Source organism: Pimephales promelas, chromosome 6 (genome assembly GCF_988280905.1).
Source record: "Pimephales promelas chromosome 6, fPimPro1.hap1.1, whole genome shotgun sequence".
NCBI lineage: Eukaryota > Metazoa > Chordata > Actinopteri > Cypriniformes > Leuciscidae > Pimephales > Pimephales promelas.
This window is the reverse complement of record NC_142774.1, coordinates 11,737,332-11,758,520: the sequence shown is the minus strand read 5'-3', so window position 1 is coordinate 11,758,520 and position 21,189 is coordinate 11,737,332. Positions and strand designations below refer to the sequence as shown.

The 21,189-nt window shown below is 36.2% G+C and overlaps 2 protein-coding genes across 5 annotated transcripts; both read right to left on the bottom strand.

The window, feature by feature from the left end:
- Nucleotides 1-935: 935 nt before the first annotated feature.
- LOC120491989 (uncharacterized) lies at nucleotides 936-13,796 on the bottom strand. 4 transcript variants are annotated; one of them, XM_089132097.1, is made up of 9 exons: nucleotides 13,612-13,796; nucleotides 9,504-9,546; nucleotides 8,996-9,292; nucleotides 8,630-8,914; nucleotides 7,036-7,259; nucleotides 6,247-6,345; nucleotides 4,080-4,143; nucleotides 3,668-3,777; nucleotides 936-3,379 (listed from the first exon to the last, which is right to left on the bottom strand). In XM_089132097.1, exons 2-9 carry the CDS (start codon nucleotides 9,544-9,546, stop codon nucleotides 3,269-3,271), a joined length of 1,233 nt encoding a protein of 410 aa, XP_088988223.1. In that variant the 5' UTR covers nucleotides 13,612-13,796; the 3' UTR covers nucleotides 936-3,268. The 4 variants fall into 4 exon arrangements, with proteins under 4 accessions (XP_088988223.1, XP_039545984.2, XP_088988225.1 ...); XM_039690050.2 differs by having other exon boundaries at nucleotides 3,668-3,772; nucleotides 4,018-4,143; nucleotides 13,612-13,793; XM_089132099.1 differs by lacking the exon at nucleotides 6,247-6,345.
- A 5,254-nt stretch (nucleotides 13,797-19,050) lies between these two features.
- LOC120491983 (lectin) lies at nucleotides 19,051-20,646 on the bottom strand. Its single transcript, XM_039690038.2, has 6 exons — nucleotides 20,541-20,646; nucleotides 20,387-20,465; nucleotides 19,917-20,059; nucleotides 19,643-19,783; nucleotides 19,410-19,524; nucleotides 19,051-19,233 (listed from the first exon to the last, which is right to left on the bottom strand). The coding sequence occupies exons 1-6, from the start codon at nucleotides 20,541-20,543 to the stop codon at nucleotides 19,139-19,141; spliced, it is 576 nt and encodes a 191-aa protein (XP_039545972.1). The 5' UTR covers nucleotides 20,544-20,646; the 3' UTR covers nucleotides 19,051-19,138.
- Between the last annotated feature and the right edge of the window lie 543 nt (nucleotides 20,647-21,189).

The following is a 21,189-nucleotide window of genomic DNA, read 5'->3' as shown; positions in this document are numbered from 1 at the left end:
TGAATTGGCCTCAAGGGTTTAAATTGTTAACAAATAATGAATGCTCAAATAATGAATGTCTTCACGCTACATTAAATAATCTTGTTTTTGTTGCTTTGTAAATTATTCAGGGATGTGATGGACAGGGCAACATTACAAAATGTATTTAATCAGTTCATTATAATAAATTTAACAAAACCTGTCCAATACATTTATTCTCCTTGAGAACAATCCACTACATTTTTCTATGGCTCGTTATGAGAAGCAAAAGCCTGAAATGAATTCCTAAAGTCAGAAATCACAAACTGAAAAATTGGTCCCTGCATTTATTCTCAACCAAATGCAAATCTTCGGCTCAAATTCCAGAATCTGCATTTTATTAATTTTTTTCCCTTTTTTTTGTACCCTATTCTACAGTACATACCCCCTTCGACTGTCTGAATCCAGTGGAATCTTTCTTGTTATGCTAACTTTACTGAAACCTCAGCAATAATAAAAAAGAATCACAGCTGCAACGTCTATTTTGATACAATCCTGGAGCTGCTCGATTCTAGCCATGTGCTAGAAATTTAGCTTAGAAATGAAATGACATGAATATTTATTACGATAGTCACGTTTATTGTCATTATTATAGTTTAAAGCAAAACATTGAAATAAAACTACCAATAATGCAACATATAACAAGGATAAGGCATTGCCAGTTGGCTCTAGAGAAGAAATACAGATAAAGAGAACATGTAGAATGAATATGCAATATAAACAGTAAGAAATACAGTCATATTGGCAGAAATTGATAACAATTTTACTTCAGAACAATGATAAGTATTTTTATATTTCTTTATCCATTGCAATATGAAGGCCATTTAAAATTAAGCAAGTACAATGTTTACCCTATATACTATAAAACTACACCACTATAACATTTAATGAATATATTCAAGACTCAAGTATATATATTTTTTTAAAGGTTTGAGGCAGCTGTAGTTTAATTCCTGATTTGAGGCAGTTGTTGTTTAATTCCAGCTAACAGCACTTTGAAAATGCCCTATAAGCAAATGCCGAAAAGAGGCTATTCGTGTTAGTAGAGAAAAAAACTCTGAGAGAGTTGAAAGAGAATTCACTTACATGCATATTCAATAGTAATGTGTACATGTGTTAAATTAAGTGTGCATACATATATATATATATATATATATATATATATATATATATATATAAACACACACACATACTGTATACATACACACACCTTATAATTCCTGAGGTCTATATTTTAGTTACACAAGACCGTTTTTTTTGTTCGTTAGTTGTTGTTTTTTTTTGTAAAACTAGATGACTTTCAAGAGGCAGGGGTAAGGCTGTACAAAGCAAAAGTTGGCAAAAATAATAAGAATGAAAATATACATTGTCAGGCAGAGGGAAACCTGTACAAAAACGTACTAAATCATGGTAATGGCTTATTCTATTTAGTTCTACACAAAAGTGTAGAACATGGCTGACTTGTATGAATAAAGTTAAAATGGTAGCTTAGTCTCATCTTCAAGGAATAGTTTACCCAAAACAAAATAATTCAATCATCATTTACTCTCCCTCATATCATTTCAAACCTGTATGCAGTCCTTTCTTCTGTGGAAGGGTTGGGTATCGAGAATCGAGTATCGATTGGAACCGAGACTAACTTTTCGTTTTTCCCGGAATCGTTCAAAAGTTAAAATTTCGATTCCTAGTTTCGATATTCACAGTCCGCCGAGCGGAAGAAGAAACCGCTGAACAACACCAACGAAGAAGCGTCTACCGGAAGTGTTGGCATAACCACGCGAGTCGAACATAAGTACCTTACGTCGGCGATCCAAAGTGTGGCTTCACTTTTCTAAAAATAACGAAATCTCGGCAAAATGCAAAATTTGTGACAAAAGGAGTATTTTTACAGAAGGAGTATTTCCTTCAGAAAGGATTATTTCCTTCAGAAAGGCCGTTGGTTTGCAAGGTTAGCTAAACTTTTTTGACCCTGCCTCTTAGAAGAATCGGAATCGAGAATCGTTAGGAACCGGAATCGAAACAAGGAATCGGAATCGGAATCAGAATCGTTCAAATTCAAACGATACCCAACCCTGTGGAACCCTAAGATATTTTGAAGAATGATGGAAACCAAACAGTATTTATGACTAACTGCCCATTAACTTCCATTATATAGACACACACACACAAAAAAAATCTTCTTTTATTTTCTAGTCAGGCAGATTTTGGCTAGTATTTGTCTATGGATATTGCATTACTGCTTCAGTATCCCCAACTTTCAGCAATTGATGTCGTTGGAAGCCCATTTAGAAGGAAAATCCTCATAGTTTTGTCCCTGTAGCATGAGTATAATATTAAAACCATTTGGCTAACAATATGGTGGTAGCTTTCTAACAGTAAAATATACAGGGGTTGGACAATGAAACTGAAACACTGGCCAATGTTGGAGGTTTCACATCTATATGCCTGGCGGCCAATCTTCAGAGTGAAGCACGGGTGGATTAGTGATGGTTTGAACTCCAATATCATGACAATCCTGATTGTATTTGATGGACACGACACTGCCGAGGACTACCAAACCCTTCTGGAGGATCATGAGCACCTGATGCTCAAACCGTGTATCAGCATGATCATGCACCAACACACACAGCAAGACTTGTGACAGAAGGGTTTGATGAAGATGAAAGTGACGTTAAACATGCACAGTCACCAGATCTAAATATTATTGAGGTGTTTTGGAGGAGCGAGTCCACCAGCATCATATAGTGACCTGGACACTGTTCTGGAAGAGGAACGGCTCATAATCCCTCTGGTCACTGTGAAGGACTTCTATCTGTCATTCCCAAGATGAATTGGTGCTGTATTTGGATGCAAAATGAGGCCCTCACCATACTAACAAATTATTGTGTTGTAAAACCAGGTGTTTCAGTTTCATTGTCCAACCCCTGTATATCACTGGTTTCAGTAAATAGCTTCTTCCCCATTAAAAGTGCTCTAAGCAATGTCACATTTTTTAGGCAAAGACATTTTTTGTCACATACAGCAAACATCTCACTATCTGCTAGGGTTTAGGGGGATAGTGCACGGATGAGGAGGAGGGAGGGTCTAGCTAGCCTCCATTTTGTTTGACAATACTTTAAACATCCACAAGAAGTGACGTCACCCGACATCGCTTAGAGCACCTTTATTTTTTAAGGCTTGGGTTTGTATCGATTAGTCAACAGCTAAGTGTTTGTTTCCCTCACAGTGATAATTCAGGATTTTGGAGGATCTAAAGGAAGTTGCTGCCAGAAGACTTTCCTTTGTTAATGTCAAACTGGACACTAGAATCACCGGAGTTTAGGATATCCATGGAAACACTGCCCATATTAGACTGGTGAGACTAGAAAAAGAGGGTTAAGAGAGAGACACAGAGAGTCAGAAGGTTGTTTTTCAGCAATTTTGGGCACATTTTTTGCATTTTGTTTAAAAATGTAGACATTACAAAAAGGCTGTCACTGAAGGAATGGACAGGTTTGGAAACATTTGATTATAGGACACTTAGAAACAACAGATGGCACACCACAAGATTGCACCGAAATGTTTACTCACAAGTAGGGGAGGGAAACAATAAAATGATCATGACCCGTTTAATGATTTTGCAGACTGTGACAAAAAGTGTAAGCTTTACCTCAGGTTGAGGTGTGAGCAGTGGTGCGTTTGGAGACGGTTCATTCATCTTAAACCCTGCGGCTTCAGGCCCAGGAGGAGCGCTGTATATCCCTGGCGTATAGTTCTGAGGACACACAGAGTGTAAATGTTAAAAAATATACACAAACAAAACACATGCACACTAAAAATGACTTAATGTGCTTTTTTTTCAAAGGCACGTTTATAAAAGCTACTTGTTTGTGCTTATTAAACTATAGCCTAATCCTGGCTAAATTAATTAGTGTTGTTTGTTATCTTGTTTTTGTCAAACAGAAATGTTAACATACAGGATGAAAAAGCAAAAAAAAAAGCAACATATGTTGGATGTACCACAGCCACAGGTGCAGGTGGGTTGTACTGGGTGGGAGGAGCATTCCACTCTGGAGGCTGAGCAGGGGGAACTCCAAAGTCAGGAGGGTAGACAGGGTTTTGAGGCACATACGCTGGTTGAAAGCCCTTAAAAAGAGAACATGCACAAATGTTTTTTTTTTTTTTTTGCCAGTTTAAAGTGCACATGTAACCCTCACTTTAATATAAATGGCATTAAATGTTGCATGGTGCTCTGGTTCACCATACTCTAGTCAGAATACTGCTCCATAGGGCTTTGATTATGAGACGTGCACTGTTGATTTCTTTTAGACCAGATGCGATAGTGGAATCTATACATCTCAATTCTCCAGCTGCAGTCAACTTTAAGTGGAAACCAGTTCAACCCAAGCACTCTTTGATAATGTGATGATTACGTAACTGCAAATCATCTGTCCATCATCTTATATATCCTGCCCTGCCAATTTGATCGGCCCGACGATTTCTGAACAATCATAATTACTCCTCAATGGATCGAGTCCAGACCGAACCTCCTGACCAAAAAAATGTTGTTCGATAGCAATAGCAAACCAGCATAATAAGCTTGGAATTCATATTGGTTTAAAAAGTACCAGCATATCTTGAATTTTGGCAAGAGATAGGTCACCCCAAAATTTTAATTAGCTCATGATTTACTAACCCTGAAGCCATCCTATACGGCATTCTTTCAGACGAATACAATCGCTGTTATATTAAAAAATGTAACATTTGACAATGTATGTCGAAGGATGTCGGAGTATTATTATAATGCGTACGGCCATCTGCTGGAAGCAAGTTATTTTAGTCGATAAAGTTTTAAACATGGATATTTTTCGGATCCATCGCTTCACTTCAGGGCCTTTCTTAACCCCCCAAAGCCAGTTTGGGCACTTTTATAACGGATTGATGCGCTTTGATGAACTTTCAAGAAAATATACCCATTGACTCTCATTATAAAGCTTGGAAGAGCCAGGACATTTCATGAAAGAAGAATGTCATATACACATAGGATGGCTTTAGGGTGATTAAATCATGGGCTAATTTTCTTTTTTGGGCGAACTATCACTTTAAAGGGCTAGTTCATCCAAACTTGTGAAAATTATGTCATTAATGACTCACCCTCAAGCCTGTAAGACCTCCGTTCATCTTCGGAACACAGTTTAAGATATTTTAGATTTAGTCCGAGAATTTTCTGTCCCTCCTTTGAAAATGTATGTACGATATACTGTCCTTGTCCAGAAAGGAAATAAAGAAATCATCAAAGTAGTCCATGTGACATCAGTGGGTTAGTTAGAATGTTTTGAAGCATTGAAAATACATTTTGGTCCAAAAATAAAAAGCACGACTTTATTCGGCATAGCATTCTCTTTCGGTTCTGTTGTCGAGCCACGTTCTGTGACTCTGGTGATGTAAAACGCTGCTGACGTGTATCTGGTGTGTCCCTGTATTAAGGTTCAAATAAATATGGCTGGGCAAAAAAAATACCCGTGTCTTCATCTGTGTCGAAATCCTTAGACATGTTTGAGAAGATTGTTTTGTTTACAGCGTGCGTCTTCCTCAGACTGTAAACCAAGCTCGGGCAAACTGATAACACGTCAGCAGCGTCCTCACCAGAGTCACAGAACATGGCTCGACAACAGAACCCGAAGAGAATACAGTGCTCAATAAAGTCGTAGTTTTTGTTACTTTTGGACCAAAATGTATTTTCAATGCTTCAAAACATTCTAACTAACCCACTGATGTCACATGGACTACTTTGATGATGTCTTTATTTCCTTTCTAGGGCAGTATATCATACATAGATTTTCAAAAGAGGGACAGAAAGCTCTCAGACTAAATCTAAAATATTTTAAACTGTGTTCTTAAGATGCATGGAGGTCGTCTTACAGGCTTGGTACGACATGAGGGTGAGTCATTAATGACATAATTTTCATTTGGGGAACTAACCCTTTAGGTTTGCATGTCCATACTGGTCCACCTGCTAAACCAGCTATAAAGGTCTGTTCACATGGAAAACTTATTTTCAATTATTTATCCAGGTAATCAAGCACTTTGAGTAAATTAAAGTTTTGCTATCAGATTTTTTTAAAGTTACTGCTTCCTTAGGATGAACTGCTTTTGTAGTAACATTCTATATTTGTCCCTTTGGATAAAAGGATCTGTCAAATTAATAAAAGTAAATGTACATCTCTGTGTGAATTTATGTGAACTCACAGGGTTTGGAGAAACAGCAGGTTGTCCATTCCACTCTGTTGGTGGAGGATAGTGGATCTGTCCTTGATCTGGATGAGATGGATAACCAGCGATGTAGCCCTTTGTTCAGAAACCAAAAAAAACATTCATTCTCATTACAATGTACATCTGCTACAGAGACTAACATCTATAAATGTTGCTTGGCTTATTATTATTATTAATTTTTTCTTTACATTTACATTTTAGTCGCATAACATCGGTTAATGGAAACGCCGTCATTTCATAATAGTTTTTTTTATCGACATTTAGAAAATATCGCAAAAGTTTTGCGCAAATCTGTAATGGAAACGCTCCTTATGATAAAAATGACAGATTTCTACATGCTTTGTAAGTGAGAAAACCTGCAAAATATATACTCAAATACTTATTGTCCCCCCTGTATCTAACTTCTGAATAACTACTGAATAATATTCAGAAGTAATCAGTGTAGATGACTTAATGTTTAGATGACAGTGTTTATGTCAGAATGTTTATTTTTAAACCACAACTTCAATGTGTGCTGCTTTTACCGATATATTTACCGATATCTTTTGCATTTAAAATCCAAACAACGTCAAACTTGGGACTGCACTTACTTGTGCCCGTAGCAACACACCTGTCAAGTTTGAAATCCACACCGGACTAACAGTTCGAGAGATACATGATTAAAACACACAGACAGACAGTTGGACATTCCTGTAATTTATAAATAGATGAGGGGGTAGACAGGAAAGTACAGGAAGAGAGACCGAATCTTCACATTTATATTACCTGGCCGGGGTTTCCAGGACCTATAGGACCTACAGGATCAATCACTGTGTTGCTGCAAGGTATGGACACAGGTACAGTATTAAGGTTGTTGGACTCCTCTGTTTGTGATTTGTTGGTCCGGCACCTATTGCAGATTCTCTTTCTGCAGCAAAAGCAGATTCCACAAGGAATGCCAAGCAGCGTTAAAGCTAAAAAACCCACACCAGGGTTATGTGGATGTTGATCTACATGAAACATTTGAAGAGATGAGACAAGAAAAAAAATATTAGTGGTTACTAATACATGCATCATAAATCTATAGAATAATCCTGCAAAACACAGACACAGACAGGAATATATTTATTATACTAACATTTGTATACTAATAGTACTGTTCAAAACAAATAAAAGTTTCCTGTGATGGCAAAACTGAACTTTCAGCATTATTGATCCAGTCTTCTGTGTCACAGGATCCTTCAGAATCCATTCTAATAAGCCTATTTGCCAAGGACGACTTTCTGGAAAACAGCGAGGGAAACCAGGATTCCATATTACAGCCTCCGATAACACCAGAGCAGCAGCCCCTCTCTCAAGCATCTCCACTTTTGTGCTTCTCAGAGAAAATGGAAAAACTGGTGTATGCTGAAACCAAACTGTTGCTGCAAGCCCCCAGATGCCCCACAATGCCAGGCCCCACAAGCACCAAAGCCTGCAGGCCCAGCCCCTCCTCCTGTGAGCGCTCTTCGGCCTCTGCCACAGCGCCAAACAACTGATACCAGCTCTCAGTGATATGTGTCGGGTCCCCGCTATGATAACAGTAACTTTCTTAAGTGTTTACAAAACAAGCAGGAACCCAGTGTGCATGAATCTTTTATAATCAATTACATGATCTAAAATCTAAGGCCTTCAAAAGCCGTACAGCAAACCATTACATGCCAAACTAAGATTGCTGTGGGGACAAAAAGTAAGACTGTTAAGTTAGCACTTTTAAACATCTGCTCACTTAAAAATAAATCACTTCTACTCAACGACTTAATAACCCCATACAACCTGGACTTTATGTTTCTAAATTCCTATTGATGCCATCCTTAATATTTACATCAAAGTAGAGCTTGCGTGACATTTTACGAACACTCGTTAAGTGTTGCCAATCTTTCTCTCTGTGTGTCTCTGAATTTATTTGTGTGGATTATTAAAGAAATTTCTGAACTTATTCCTCATCATCATTGTGTGTTCCACAACGGTGCGTCACACAATCACAACACACTGGGCGAGCAAACCAATCACAGCACATTTCGTATTTAGAAAGGAGGGGCTTCATCGAATCAAAACTTAAAGACACGTGCCAGACTGGGTAGAGAGGTGTAAAATATGAGAAATTTTTTTTTTTAAACTATGAAAGCATATTCTAGTACACCCCAAAACCAAAATCAAGGTTTCGTAAAAAGTAAGAGCTGAAGCTGACAAAAAAAAATTCATTTTGGGGATGTCCTCATTTGTAAAAACGACATAAAAATAAAGTAAAGTTTTTCTTTTATTTGTGTATTGAGTTTTTAATTGTGTGTGTGTGTTCAAATTTAAAATATAAAATATATAGAAGAAAATCTTTTCTTACCCACTAGTAGCATTGTATAGTTTGAGACAGTTCTGCCTTTATTATCGGTGAGCTGGTATCTGCCCAAATCTGACACATTGACATTGAGAATCTGGATCATTTCGCTGCTCACTTTAAGACGGTTAATATAGTCTGGTTTCTCCTTGCCCACTGGAACTCCATTCTCCACCAGGATGACAGATGAATAATTGTCATAAAAACGAAGCGTGGCATCACTCTGCCTGAGTCCTAGCAGTGGTATACTTAGTTTTTCACCTGCTACACGCTCAATGATTTCCCTGTTGGCTGAAAAAAAAAAAAACAGTGAGGATATGTGGACCGTCACAGAGATATTATTCTGAGATAGAGGTTTAAATTAATACTCACTGTTGACCTTCACTGTATAACTGGAGATGGTTGCACCAAAGTGATTGCGCAGGGTGTAGGTTCCCTCGTCGTCAAACGTAACATGTCTGATTATGAAAGACCAGCCATTACTAGCACTGTTTACTTGGCCTTTACTGGGTCTACTGGGAAAGACAGAGGTGCCTCGATGTTCCCAGATTGTAAACTTATCTCTCTCATCAGCAGAGGTAAAATCCAAACTCGCTGTCCTTTCAGGAAGATCCAGAAACAACTGACGGCCATGGATTAGATCCCTTCGAGATATTCCTGAGACTGGCACTGAGGGAGACAATTTTTGTTTTGTTTCATATTCTAGAGATGTTGTTTAGAATTACAAGATGAGTAGAAGTTCTTTAGAACTGCCGGGCAATTAGAATCATGTATACTGCTTTTTTTTGTCTTATATATCAACGCATGACATGATTCAACTGTGATTCTAAAGAACTAAAGTAAGGTTATTTTAGTGTGTAAGAAGCAAATCTTGTCATACCTGCACAAATAGCAGCTGCTAACAGGGTCCAAACACTCAGCATCTGTTTGAGAAATGATCTATTAATATTGCAGATAGATTCTGAACACATTACAGTTCTAGAAACATTTTCTTAAACTGGTCAGCTGGCATTTGACCATTAACCAGAATTTTGGGCCTATGGTAACATATTTGATGCAGGCCTCTAAATTATCAACATGATCGAAACTTTGCTGAAAAACCTGTTGTACACAATCTTCTGCTCAACAATTTTTAGGAAATAAAAAGGTTTGTAGTATTTTCATAATTCGCATAATTCTCATATTTGGGTGAACTATCCCTTTAAGTATGGCACAATATACAGTATACTGTTTATATGTTAATTAAAAAGCATGGACAGAGTACAAAAGGGTCCGTGTACTTTTTAATCATTTCATTTCCTGTTTGGAATGGAATAACGGGAAATGAAAACCAGCTCGTTCATTAATTTTTTTGTTTAGTTTAAAAAAGGAAAAATTTGGTTTTGGCTCGATTTTTATTTTTTTATTTTTTTTGTCAGGCAGAATAAGAGTCACGAGTGCGGCACTGACAAATGCACTTTAATAAAATAATGTACTCACCCTCATGTTGTTCCAACCCCGTAAGACCTTTGTTCATCTTCGAAACACAAATTAAGATATTTAAGATATTAAGATCGCTCCTGCATACAGTCCATAGGCTTCTTGAGGGAATGACACTTGCTCGCCTCGAAAAGTCATTAAAGACATCGTTAAAATAGTCCAAGTGACTACAGTGGCTCAATCTTAAGTTTATCAAACGACGAGAACACTTTTTGTGCGCAAAAAAAACAACAAAAATAACGACTTTATTTCAACTATTCATTTATTTATTTATTTATTTCTCCCTCTGCGCAAGTCAGGTTACTAGTTTAATAGCGTAAGCTTCTGTTATTGTACATCACACGCATCACACACATGACCAGCGTCGGCCAATAGTGAGCCTACGTGTGACATAGCTTTACGCAATCACATTACGTTAACAGACTACAGGCCCATAGAGAAGGAAGTAAATATTTGAAATAAAGTCGTTATTTTTGTTTGTTTTTGCGCACAAAAAGTATTCTCGTCATTTGATAAACTTAAGATTGAGCCACTGTAGTCACTTGGACTATTTTAACGATGTCTTTAATGACTTTTAGATGCCAGCAAGAGTCTTTCCCTCAATAAGCTTATGGACTAGTATGCAGGAGTGATCTTAATATCTTAAATATCTTAATTTGTGTTCCGAAGATGAACGAAGGTCTTACGGGGTTGGAACAACATGAGGGTGAGTAAATACTGACAGAATTTTCATTTTTGGGTGAACTAACCCTTTAACTTTTCTGGGCCGGCCAGTTTCAATCCCTTAAGAAGCCTATGGAGATTTTGAAGCCTTCAATCCCTTAAGAAGCCTATCAAGATTAATCTCAATCCCAATTCACCCCTTGGCCCTACCCCTTGTTTCGAGTGTACCCCTTAGCCCTTAAAACAGAGTTACAAGGGCCAAGGGGTTGAAATATTCCACAACAAAATGAAACAACCCTTTCTGAACCCGATACCGATTTGTCATCAGTCATTGGCGATGGCTCTGCCGTTACAGAGTTTTTTTTTAGGATTTCTATATGACAATGACTGACAATCAGCACAGCAGCTCTTAACTTTGAGGAAACAGTTAAGATGACTCTGTACATATTGTTGTCATATTTTGTACAGATATGTTTCAAATTTTATAACAGAATTATATGCTATGATTGTCATCTTTGTTTGTTTGTAAGCATAAAAAAAACAAAAAAAAAACTAAGGAAACATGATGATTATAGTATTCCTTATTCAAAATGTATGTCTTTTCTGATTCGGAAAGGTAATTTATTATACAATTTCTTAAATTAATTTTAAATGTTTTTACATTTTAAATAAATTTTAAATGTTTAACCGTTTGTCAAGCCATCTCGCCGGTGATTTGCGATGCTTTCTGTGAACTTTCTCGTAGCCTCTGAAAATGGAGTGTGCCTCTGAAAAATCTCAGTTTTGAGGGCTATGTAGCCTTACCCCTTTGCCCTACCCCTCAATGGGGGGGGGGGGGGGACCATAGTCAGTAAAAGAAATAGACAGAGCAACCCCATTGATTTCAACAGAGAAGACTTGAAGCCCGATTTTTGCACTTCCCGTCTGAATTCTTAGCGACTGCACAGGCTCAGATTGAGCGTAATGACAGTCTGACAGTAAATCTTCTAGTAGCTGTGCCAAGCCAAAACGATGTTGAAATATTTTGCCCCATTGCTTTTATGGACTCTCTATCTATAGGCTTCTCCCATTGACAGTAAAAGTCTTCTTCCTTGACTTTATGCCTCCATGTTCCCCTGATTGCCTCATAGACAGTAAAACATTGCCTGTGAGCTTCTCCTGTCTATACGGTAATGTCTCTATTGTGCGACAGAAAGTTGCCTAGTGCTGAAGCAATCGTGAGCCTATTTTTTACAAAAACGGCATCTACTGGCCCATAACGTAAGATACAAAGTAATGGAGCGTTTTATACATTGTCGTGTTTCTTAAGAAAGAAATAATGGACAAATGAAGTCTTTGGACGCCTCAGAAGTAAAGTTATTCACTGTCAATGGGATGCTAACAGCAGGTGAAGTTCTGCTATAATGGCGGCTCCCTCAAGGCTTCAATTTCTGGGTGATGGATTACCCCCTTGGGGTGAACTAACCCTTTAATAGAGTGCTAAAGTTATGATGTCACTTTGTAGGACAACTCGGAAGTTAGCAGAGCATGGGTTCCCGCGATGGATCGAAAAGCTAAGCATTTTCCCCATTGACTTTTGGAAAATCGCAAAAAAATAAGATCTGTGTTCAACAAAGAGTTATGACCCTTATGTTTTGTCTACCAAAATAATCTTTACAAGTCAATCCAAAATGTATACATTTTGAAGCCTGTATAAAGTTTAAAAAAACACAAGCCGACACAATAAAGTAAAAAAAAACAAAAAAAAAAAAACAAGCAGGTTATTGGTGGACTATTTAGAAGCTTTGTCAACCATAGCATTTTAGGCGATTTAGAAACTCATAGACAGGGCGGAAGTGGAACAGGGAACTAGAAGTGCTAGAAGTGCTAGAAGTAGAAGTGCTAAAAAGCTAACTCCCTGTTTCAAATATTGTGCATTTTTAGTGCACTGTTTATTCTGTCTTGTATGTGCTATATGCACGCATAAGTTCCGCATTTGACACAAAGATGCTCGTCAGTTTCCGGTTGGGAAGATTAAAGCGGAGAAAACCCGGGAAAAACTGGATTATTGCAGAGTCTTTATTATTTACTCACGGTCCTCCCGTCTTTGAAACGAAACTTTCATACGTTTAGATGTAATTTTATATATAGTTATGTTTATAAAATATAATTTTAAAAAGAAGCATAAACACAACGAGGGGTGTCTGTTTTAGCTGTTTTTGTGACTAAAGTTTCTTTAGTATAACCATGGAGTATAAAATTCAATTCATATTCTCGGTATTGCATTGTTATCGAGCATCCTTAAACCTTCACCGGAAATACCGCCGTGCATAGAGCCCATCGGCAACCGCACTAGTGCTATCAGGTAGCTTATCAGAAACATTTTCCTGCAGTGCACTGATGTACATCGATTGGGACACGCCCATAAATGGCAGCTAAGAATCTGCATCTCACGCTTGATTAATTAGACCATCCTCAATTTCACGCTAAGCGAATGCATGAACCAGAACTACTTAGATTTCTTTATGTCGAGTAATCCAATCAATTAATTGAACATGATGGTGACGTCTTAATGTCACTTCGGCGCCGATTTTGATTTAATTGGAAACCATGTCACAGTTATGCTTCGAATCAAACATCAACCACAAGCAGTGGGGAATTCTGCAGTCTACAAGCCAATGTTTGAGAAACTAACGTCATTTTAGGCGCCTGTTTAAAACACACACACACGCGCGCGCGCGCACAACAACAACAATAACGACTTTGTAGGCTAAAAAAAAGCATTCGCCTTTCTTGCGTTCAATTAACGTTATTTCCAAAATTTTAACGATGCTAGGCGATACAGAGAACGTGTTGGTTATACTTACAATTTTATCAATATGATGGATGTTTCCGTTTTAAGTGTAGGATTTAGCTCTGTGCCAGGACTGTAAATTTTCTTGTCGGTAGGTGTGTCCTGTGGTTTTCTATGGTGGTAGTAGGCTAGAGTTAACTCAGCCCCTCTGTGCTCGTGCATTCAAACCGCTCCGGGCACATTCCTGTTCTTTTGTCAAGATGTGGACGAATCACGAGGATGCTTTTGTTAGGATTGATGTGTGCGAGTATGAGCGTATTTTTTTTTTAATGAGTAGCCTAACTGAAAGAAATGTATATAGGCTATGGCAAGTGTGCTCATGCCTGCTTTTGAAAAATACTGGCTTTAACGTAGGAGTGCCGATCCTTTTCATTCCTTAAATGTGATATTTATGACCTTTTCCCTTTCCTTCCTTATGTGTTTTTGCTAAACTATTCGATTTTTTATCGAAACTGAATGAACTTTTATTATTATTATTTACTTTATCACTAAGGCCTATAATCTACCCTTTTACATTTAACACAACAAGATATCATTTTTAAATAAATGCAAGGGCACGCCCCAATTTATTCATTTTATTCTTCAAACCAAAATGCTCCTATATGGAGAGGAAATGCGGACCATCTATATTAGTGCTCCAGCTGTTCCAATATTTTCCTCAGACGACGAGCTAATTCAGGCTGGCAAGGCTGCATAAACAAACGCAACATGATACACGTTACAGGCTTTCTTTTACTGTCTATGGTTACAGGACGTGGCTAGTGGACCCCTCCCATCCCAGCATGCATCAGTCTTAGCTCAGTGCAAAGCCCGTCTACTCTGGTGCAATGGTGCAATGCTTATGCTCAACCAGTGTAGGCTATTTATAATGTCTATACTTGAACTATTCTTAACAGAAGTAATCTTTTTTCTATGGTGAATGGATGGAAACTTCTTAATGGATGAACTTCTTAACATATGATGTATTCATCAAGAAATACAATTTGATGCTCTGAGAGGCAATTTAAAACTGTAATTCAGGCAATCCCACAAGCTCTGATCACTTTAGTAAAAGGCATGTGAACTCTGTCGCTACTTTAACTCTAAAGCCCACTTTAATCATAGATGCATATATTTCTAGATAAAAATAAATGTAATGATATTTTTTTTTTTAGAAATGTTCTTCTCACTTCGATCTGCTTGCCTTCACCATCACCATTCAATCTTCAAGAAATTCACCAGCAATTGTTTAGGGAAGATAAGAACCAGTTACCTTTCATTTCCTATTTTACTGAAGGTAAAAGAAGTTCACTTCAAAGTGATGAATGAGATTTATCCATAACAACTTCTTGCATCAAAGATTTAATATGAATGTGAATGTATTTCTGTAATTCTGACATTGAAACCGCAGAACATCTCTTCTTCTCTTGTAGTGTAACCCAGACCTTCTGGGATGCTTTCCAGTACTGGATCACGTATGATACACAAAATATTCAAATTTTAACATATGAACACATTAAATTTGGACTTCAAATGGAGAACAGAACAACTGAGTTTGGAGTGAATAATCTGATTTTAATGGCCAAATATTTCATACACAAATGTCGATTTCTTAAAACATCCCCTGTTTTTAATGCCTTTCTAAATTATATAATTCTGTATAAACAATCCCTGAAATGTTGCAAAACAAAGAATAATTTTTCATGATGCAAACTTATTCCCGTCTACCGAGTCTCTTGGTTTCTTTCTTTTTCATTTATTTATTTTGTTTTATTATTATTATTATTATGTTTTCTATTTTTATGAATGCTTTGTGGAAGAGATAGCCTAAACTGGCCTTGTTGGAATACAAATTATATTTTATATTTTGATAGTCAAGAAAGCAGGATTTTGGGCTATGTGTTAAAGAAAATTATTATTATTATTATATTATTATAATATAAATCACTACCGAATTAGTCCCTTATATGTGGATTTCTCAACAACCTTTTTTATTTTGCATAACTTTTTAAAAGTCAGACAATAACTCAGAAACACAGAACTGATTTCACATAAGTTTGTTCTCAAAGCTTACCAGACTATTTTTTTTGTCGACTCGCTGTATATTGATCCCACACACCAGCTGTTCTCCTCTAAGTCAAAATTGATGTTATATAAGTGCTAAAGTATTTCATGTGTATAACTTAATATAAGAGGTATAGATAATAGGGATGAGCGAGTACAGCATTATCTGTATCTGTATCTGTATCTGTTAACCATATGAATTATCTGTATCTGTATCTGTACTCGGACTGGGCGGGGCCTAAACCCGGAAGTGGGTCGGGTAGTCTTGAAATGGGCGGGGCTTTAACCGGTATGTTATTTTAAGCATGCAATTGATATGGGTTGATCTGAAATTGCTTTATTTTTTGCTGATAAGAAATAAAACTATTTACATGACAGCATCAGCATTGAGCTTCAGATCAATGGTTTTGATCACGATAACAAACGAACTACAAAACAAGTTTTGCAACAATGAATACAACACATGTGGCTGCAATTATGAAGTAAAATGTAATGAACAAGAGTATTCATCTCAACTACGGCTGGGTGATATGGACCAAAAGTCATATCCCAATATATTTAGGCTGAATTTCGATATACAAAATATATCCCGATATTTTTTCTGCAAAGTGAGAGCAAATGTTCAGTCAAAGCCAAATATGACATGTCACAAGTATAGTTTTATTGAAACTTGAACATTTGCCAAACCAAATGAATAAATAATAAACAGGTTTCTTCACCTTAGGGCTGCATGATTACAAAAATCTTCATTGCAGATTATTCCCTTGGAATTGTAATTGTGATTTATTAATTGGTTTATTTATTTTGTTAATACAACGTTGGTATGAGCCATTACAGTCATTAAAAAAATATAAAAAATAACACAAAGAAAAATAGGGGCATTAAGGGGTTAATATAGAAACGACAGTTACTATGGTGAATAGTGAATACACAATACTAACAAGAACTGTTTATGAAACATGGAAACTGCTCTGGTGAATAGAATGAAAATCATAACTGCATTGCTTTTATTTCGTGTAATTTACAACGTAACGGTGTTGCATGCTCGTATAGTTTCTTTTGCACTTTATATACAGAGGCGATCCAGCGCGCGCCGCCGCATTTGCGCGTGCAATTGAGTGTGCGCTACGACTAACGTTACAGTATAACGGGTGACAGGACAGAAAGTCCGTTTTGCTGAGGTGAAAGACTTTATTTCATAACATAACATGCTTTAATCAAGCACGCAAAGTGGAAAAGGAGTGGCTGGGGCGCGGGGAGCAGTGCAGAGAGCTCTGGATCAGCACTCAGCAGCTTGCTTGGAGCAAGGATCACAGCGCAAACCTGAATAGCCTATATCGATATGCAATATGGTTTAATTACATATCACATTTAAAAATATATATATATATTATATTGATATATCGCTCAGCCTTAATCTCAACATAACTTTTTTTTTTTTATCCGAGCACAGATATTGACTCGTATTACTCGTATAATATTCGTACTCGACAAAAGTGCTTTATCCGTACCGGATACTCGTTTCAGCCGAGTATCCGGCTCAACTCTAATAGATAAGAATGATGTTGATTTTGAACGGATTGTGGCAAGTCTTTAAGTAAACACAAAAATTCAACTGTTGCTATCTGCACAAATATGAATGTTAATCTGTTTGTAAATCCATAACTTTACAGCAATGATAGGATGACCATATTTTGATTACCAAAAACCAGGACACTCGATCGGCCCGACAAACGGATACTCCAATGATACTCTAAGTTTAATCAAAGTTGCCTTATTAATTTCAATATGCTATGCCTTTGTATGGATTGAAAAATGTTATATTTAGACACAGATTCAGATGGGCTTCTCAGAGGTTACTCAACATGTTTTGTTATGGCAGGTTTCAAAAAATAATGAATGAATAATGATAGAAATAATGTCTCTTTTGTATTAGAAAAATAACTAGAAGAACTAGAACTAAAAGTACAAAAGTAAAAAATATATTTATATCCTGCTTTTCTTCCTCATCATCCTTGTTTGCCCATCTATATTTTGCTATAGAGCTGATCTTTCCCTGTTTTCTGAAAACCAGGACATTTTCATCACTTTATAAAAAAAAACAGCCATCAGGACGGCCAGGACAGGATGTGAAAACAGGACATGTCCTGGGAAAACAGGACTGTTGGTCATAATGAAACATCCTAATAATCCTTGTGTTTTGAGTCATAAAATTTCATTGCAATTCACCAACAGCACTGAGGTTAAAGGTGTTTCCCCAGTGAATGGAACTGGGCTGCTAAATTGTGTTTCTGACATCACACATCCGTTAAATTCTGCATATTTTCTAAAAAAAAACCTTTTCCAAAAACACAAGCAAATATTTAAAGTTTCCGTAAGGCTTACATTGATAAGTCAGGAATTTGGAATAACTTCAGGAAGTTGCTACTGGAGGACTTTCTTTTGTCAATGTCAAATTTGACACCTAGTGTTAAGGATATCCACTGAAATTCTGGCCATTGTTAAGACTAAAAGACTGGGAAGAGTGTGAGATAAAGACCACCACCATTAAAAAAAAATGGTGCCAAGCTTTAAAAAAAATCTAAAGTGAGTAGATGTGCCTGCAAAATATGTCATCCCTGCAGCACTATATTGAAAGACTGATTGAAAGGACAGATATTGTCCATCTTTATACAGTATGTATATATATATATATATATATATATATATATATATATATTATTTAAATTTTATATTATGTGAAAATGTTAAAGGAGGAGCATATATTAATCACTTGAATTGCTTTACTTTTCCAAGCACCATAAAAAGAGATTTGCCTTTTGTAAACTTGCATTTATGAAATTTATATAGAAATAAAATAAAATTTATTATAAAACCAACATCCTATAAAGAGCGATCCTAGCCCAACATCACATGTTTGTAAGATAATTCAAATGGTTTGAAAATATTATTTATCAGCAATGAAAATTTCCACATTATTCCAAAATACTGGTATATTGTCAAGACCAAAACAAATGAGAGATTATTTCAGTGGAGCATTCACAGAAAGAACATTTTAAATCAATATTAATGTAATTTTTTTGTAAGAATACCTTTGTAGGATAAACTCTATGAATTAATTTATATGATTTCCTTAACCTTATTTGTAAGGAGGAATTGTTGAGGTAATGACTAAACTTGAGTCACTTGAATGTAGCTCTACACCCTTGCCCATTTAGCATACGCAATTCTATTTTTATGAATATGCAAATGAGCCCCGCCCCACTCAGCAATGAATTTAAAGTAAAAATGTATTACAAAATTACACATCAGACTAACAATAAATAAATAAAAATCAACTGATCATTTTGATTGCAAAAGTTCTTTATTATCATTTTAAGGAAGAATTATTTTTGTTTTTATTTTCAGGTTGTTTTTTTTTTTTTTTTTTTTGATGCAGAGAAAATAATTTTATTCAGAATGTTTTATAGGATGATACACATATAAAACTGCTCCATCTACTCCTGGTCTATTTTTAGCATGTCAAGTCGTTTGAAGGCGCAGATGTAGTTTTTCTTGACACTACAAGAGTCGTCGTTCCACTTGCCAACCTCTGAAAATGTGAGGGAAAGTGAAATGTACCTTCATCTATCATTGTGTTTTACCAAACATCATATTGTCCTCACAGCATCAATATCCCTATAATAAATAATTTAGCCAAACATCAAGTTTAAATTTAATGTGATTATAACTCACTAGTTGTTTTAACAAGTTTCTCTCCATCCTTACCTTTCCAGTTCATCTCCAAGCATTCCTCCGTTTTTTTGTACATGTGGTTGGGTTCACCACGTGTCCAAATTTGGTAATTCCAGTTGGAACCATCAAGCCAAAAAAATTTGCCAGACTGAGAAAGTGAGAAAATAAAGAAATATAGTCAAAGGTTGTTTCTTTGTGTAGTGAGAAACGAGTGGATGCATGTCAATAAAAAACAGAACAACTAAATTCTTCTAATTTCTGTTTACCTGGAAGAATTCAAAGCCTCCGAGCCAGAAGCGCAGGTTTTTGGGGTTGAATTTTTTCACAAGGCAGAGCAAGTAATCATTTTCCTTTTTTTTATGCACTGACACCAGATGTGCACCAGGGGCTTTGGACCTACACCTGAACTGAACAAGAACATTTAATGACCATATACATGTTTTGTTTTTAATGGTGGATGTACTGTAATAATGTTATAAACTAAATATCTTCAGTGTAACAATGCAAAAATCTATTTAAAAAAAAAATGCTACAACCTACCTCGGCATCAGTGAAGTTAGCACGGCTATAGAAGTATTTGACACAGTATTTTCCCACTTTGAACCAATCAGTGAAGCCATAAACTTCACAGGCTTCAGGCATACTGCACCACGAAGTAACGTTAGTACGGTCAACATCAAGACCTAAATGACAGTCACACACATTACTATTTTAAGCTTTATGGCACTTTAATAGTATATGTAGATATTTTGCCTTGTCTGTTTGAAGTGTAACTTGTAATATATAAGTCTGTGTTAATATATCTGTTAATATATTAATGCTGTCAATGTTTACTCAAAACAGGTCACATGTTTTGTGTTAATAACATCTACCTTACAGTTTATTGTTATTGGGGTACATTAAGGAATGGGGCTTACATTCGAGAAAAAAAAAAGATTCAATGGGGTTGATTTCTATATAGAACCTTAAAGTGTAGAATTTTGGAAATATATTGTTGAATTAAACATTACCTCTCTCCATTGTTAAGAAGCTGCCACTCTCAAAGAGAAGAGCCATCAACAGAGCAAATCTTAGAGATCCTGATTTCCCCTGCGAAAAAAAAAGCTGATATAAATAATATATAAAAATTGATACAAAAATTGTTCACTCAAGAAAATTACTTACCATTGCAGTTCTTGAACTTTTGTCTTCTATCTGTCCTTAGAGAAACTGTTTCACCTTATTTTATTCATTCCATTCATTTTCACAACTCCTCCCCTTCTCTCAATCTTAACATCTTCAGTTTTTTTATTCTTCATCACACAGGAAAGCATTTCACACCTCTATACTGTATATAGCCTGCTACTAATCAATTTACAGGTCCATTGCTACTAAAGTATCATTAGTGCAATCTTAATGTTAATCTTGAACAATAATAGAATGTAGGCTAAAATACTCATTAATTTGAAATTATAGCACAATCAAGAGATGCAGAAGTCTGTCAAATAGGGCACTATGTTAATGAAAGAATTTCCCATAATAATTTTCACTTTTTTTTTTACTGAATATTTTCTTACAGTGTGCATCAACATATAAATTCCAATTTCAGTGGATAACCATAATCCAATGAATGAGAAGATATATTGCCACAATTTACTAAACATGACTTTTTACTTGCTAAGGCTCTGCACTCATTGTAATCTGGATTGTAATGCACTTTGGCTAACGATTTTTGAATTAATGGTACAAAAAAAAAAAAACCCAGCTATTTATTATGTTAATTTCCATGACCCATCTCCTATTTCATTTCTAACCCATGCCGGCATTGTGGTTG

What these genes read in the sequence shown, in the direction of transcription:
- LOC120491989 (XM_039690050.2), bottom strand. Translation starts at nt 9,546, where the DNA reads ATGCTGAGTGTTTGGACCCTGTTAGCAGCTGCTATTTGTGCAG. An exon ending in CTATACAATGCTACTAGTGG is followed by an intron (nt 7,260 to 8,629) that starts GTAAGAAAAGAT and finishes TGTTTCATGTAG; the next exon opens with ATCAACATCCACATAACCCT. An exon ending in CTGCTGTTTCTCCAAACCCT is followed by an intron (nt 4,144 to 6,246) that starts GTGAGTTCACAT and finishes TCTCTTTTTAAG; the next exon opens with GGCTTTCAACCAGCGTATGT.
- LOC120491983 (XM_039690038.2), bottom strand. An exon ending in CTTCTTAACAATGGAGAGAG is followed by an intron (nt 20,060 to 20,386) that starts GTAATGTTTAAT and finishes ACTGTCATTTAG; the next exon opens with GTCTTGATGTTGACCGTACT. An exon ending in CTAACTTCACTGATGCCGAG is followed by an intron (nt 19,784 to 19,916) that starts GTAGGTTGTAGC and finishes GTTCTTGTTCAG; the next exon opens with TTCAGGTGTAGGTCCAAAGC.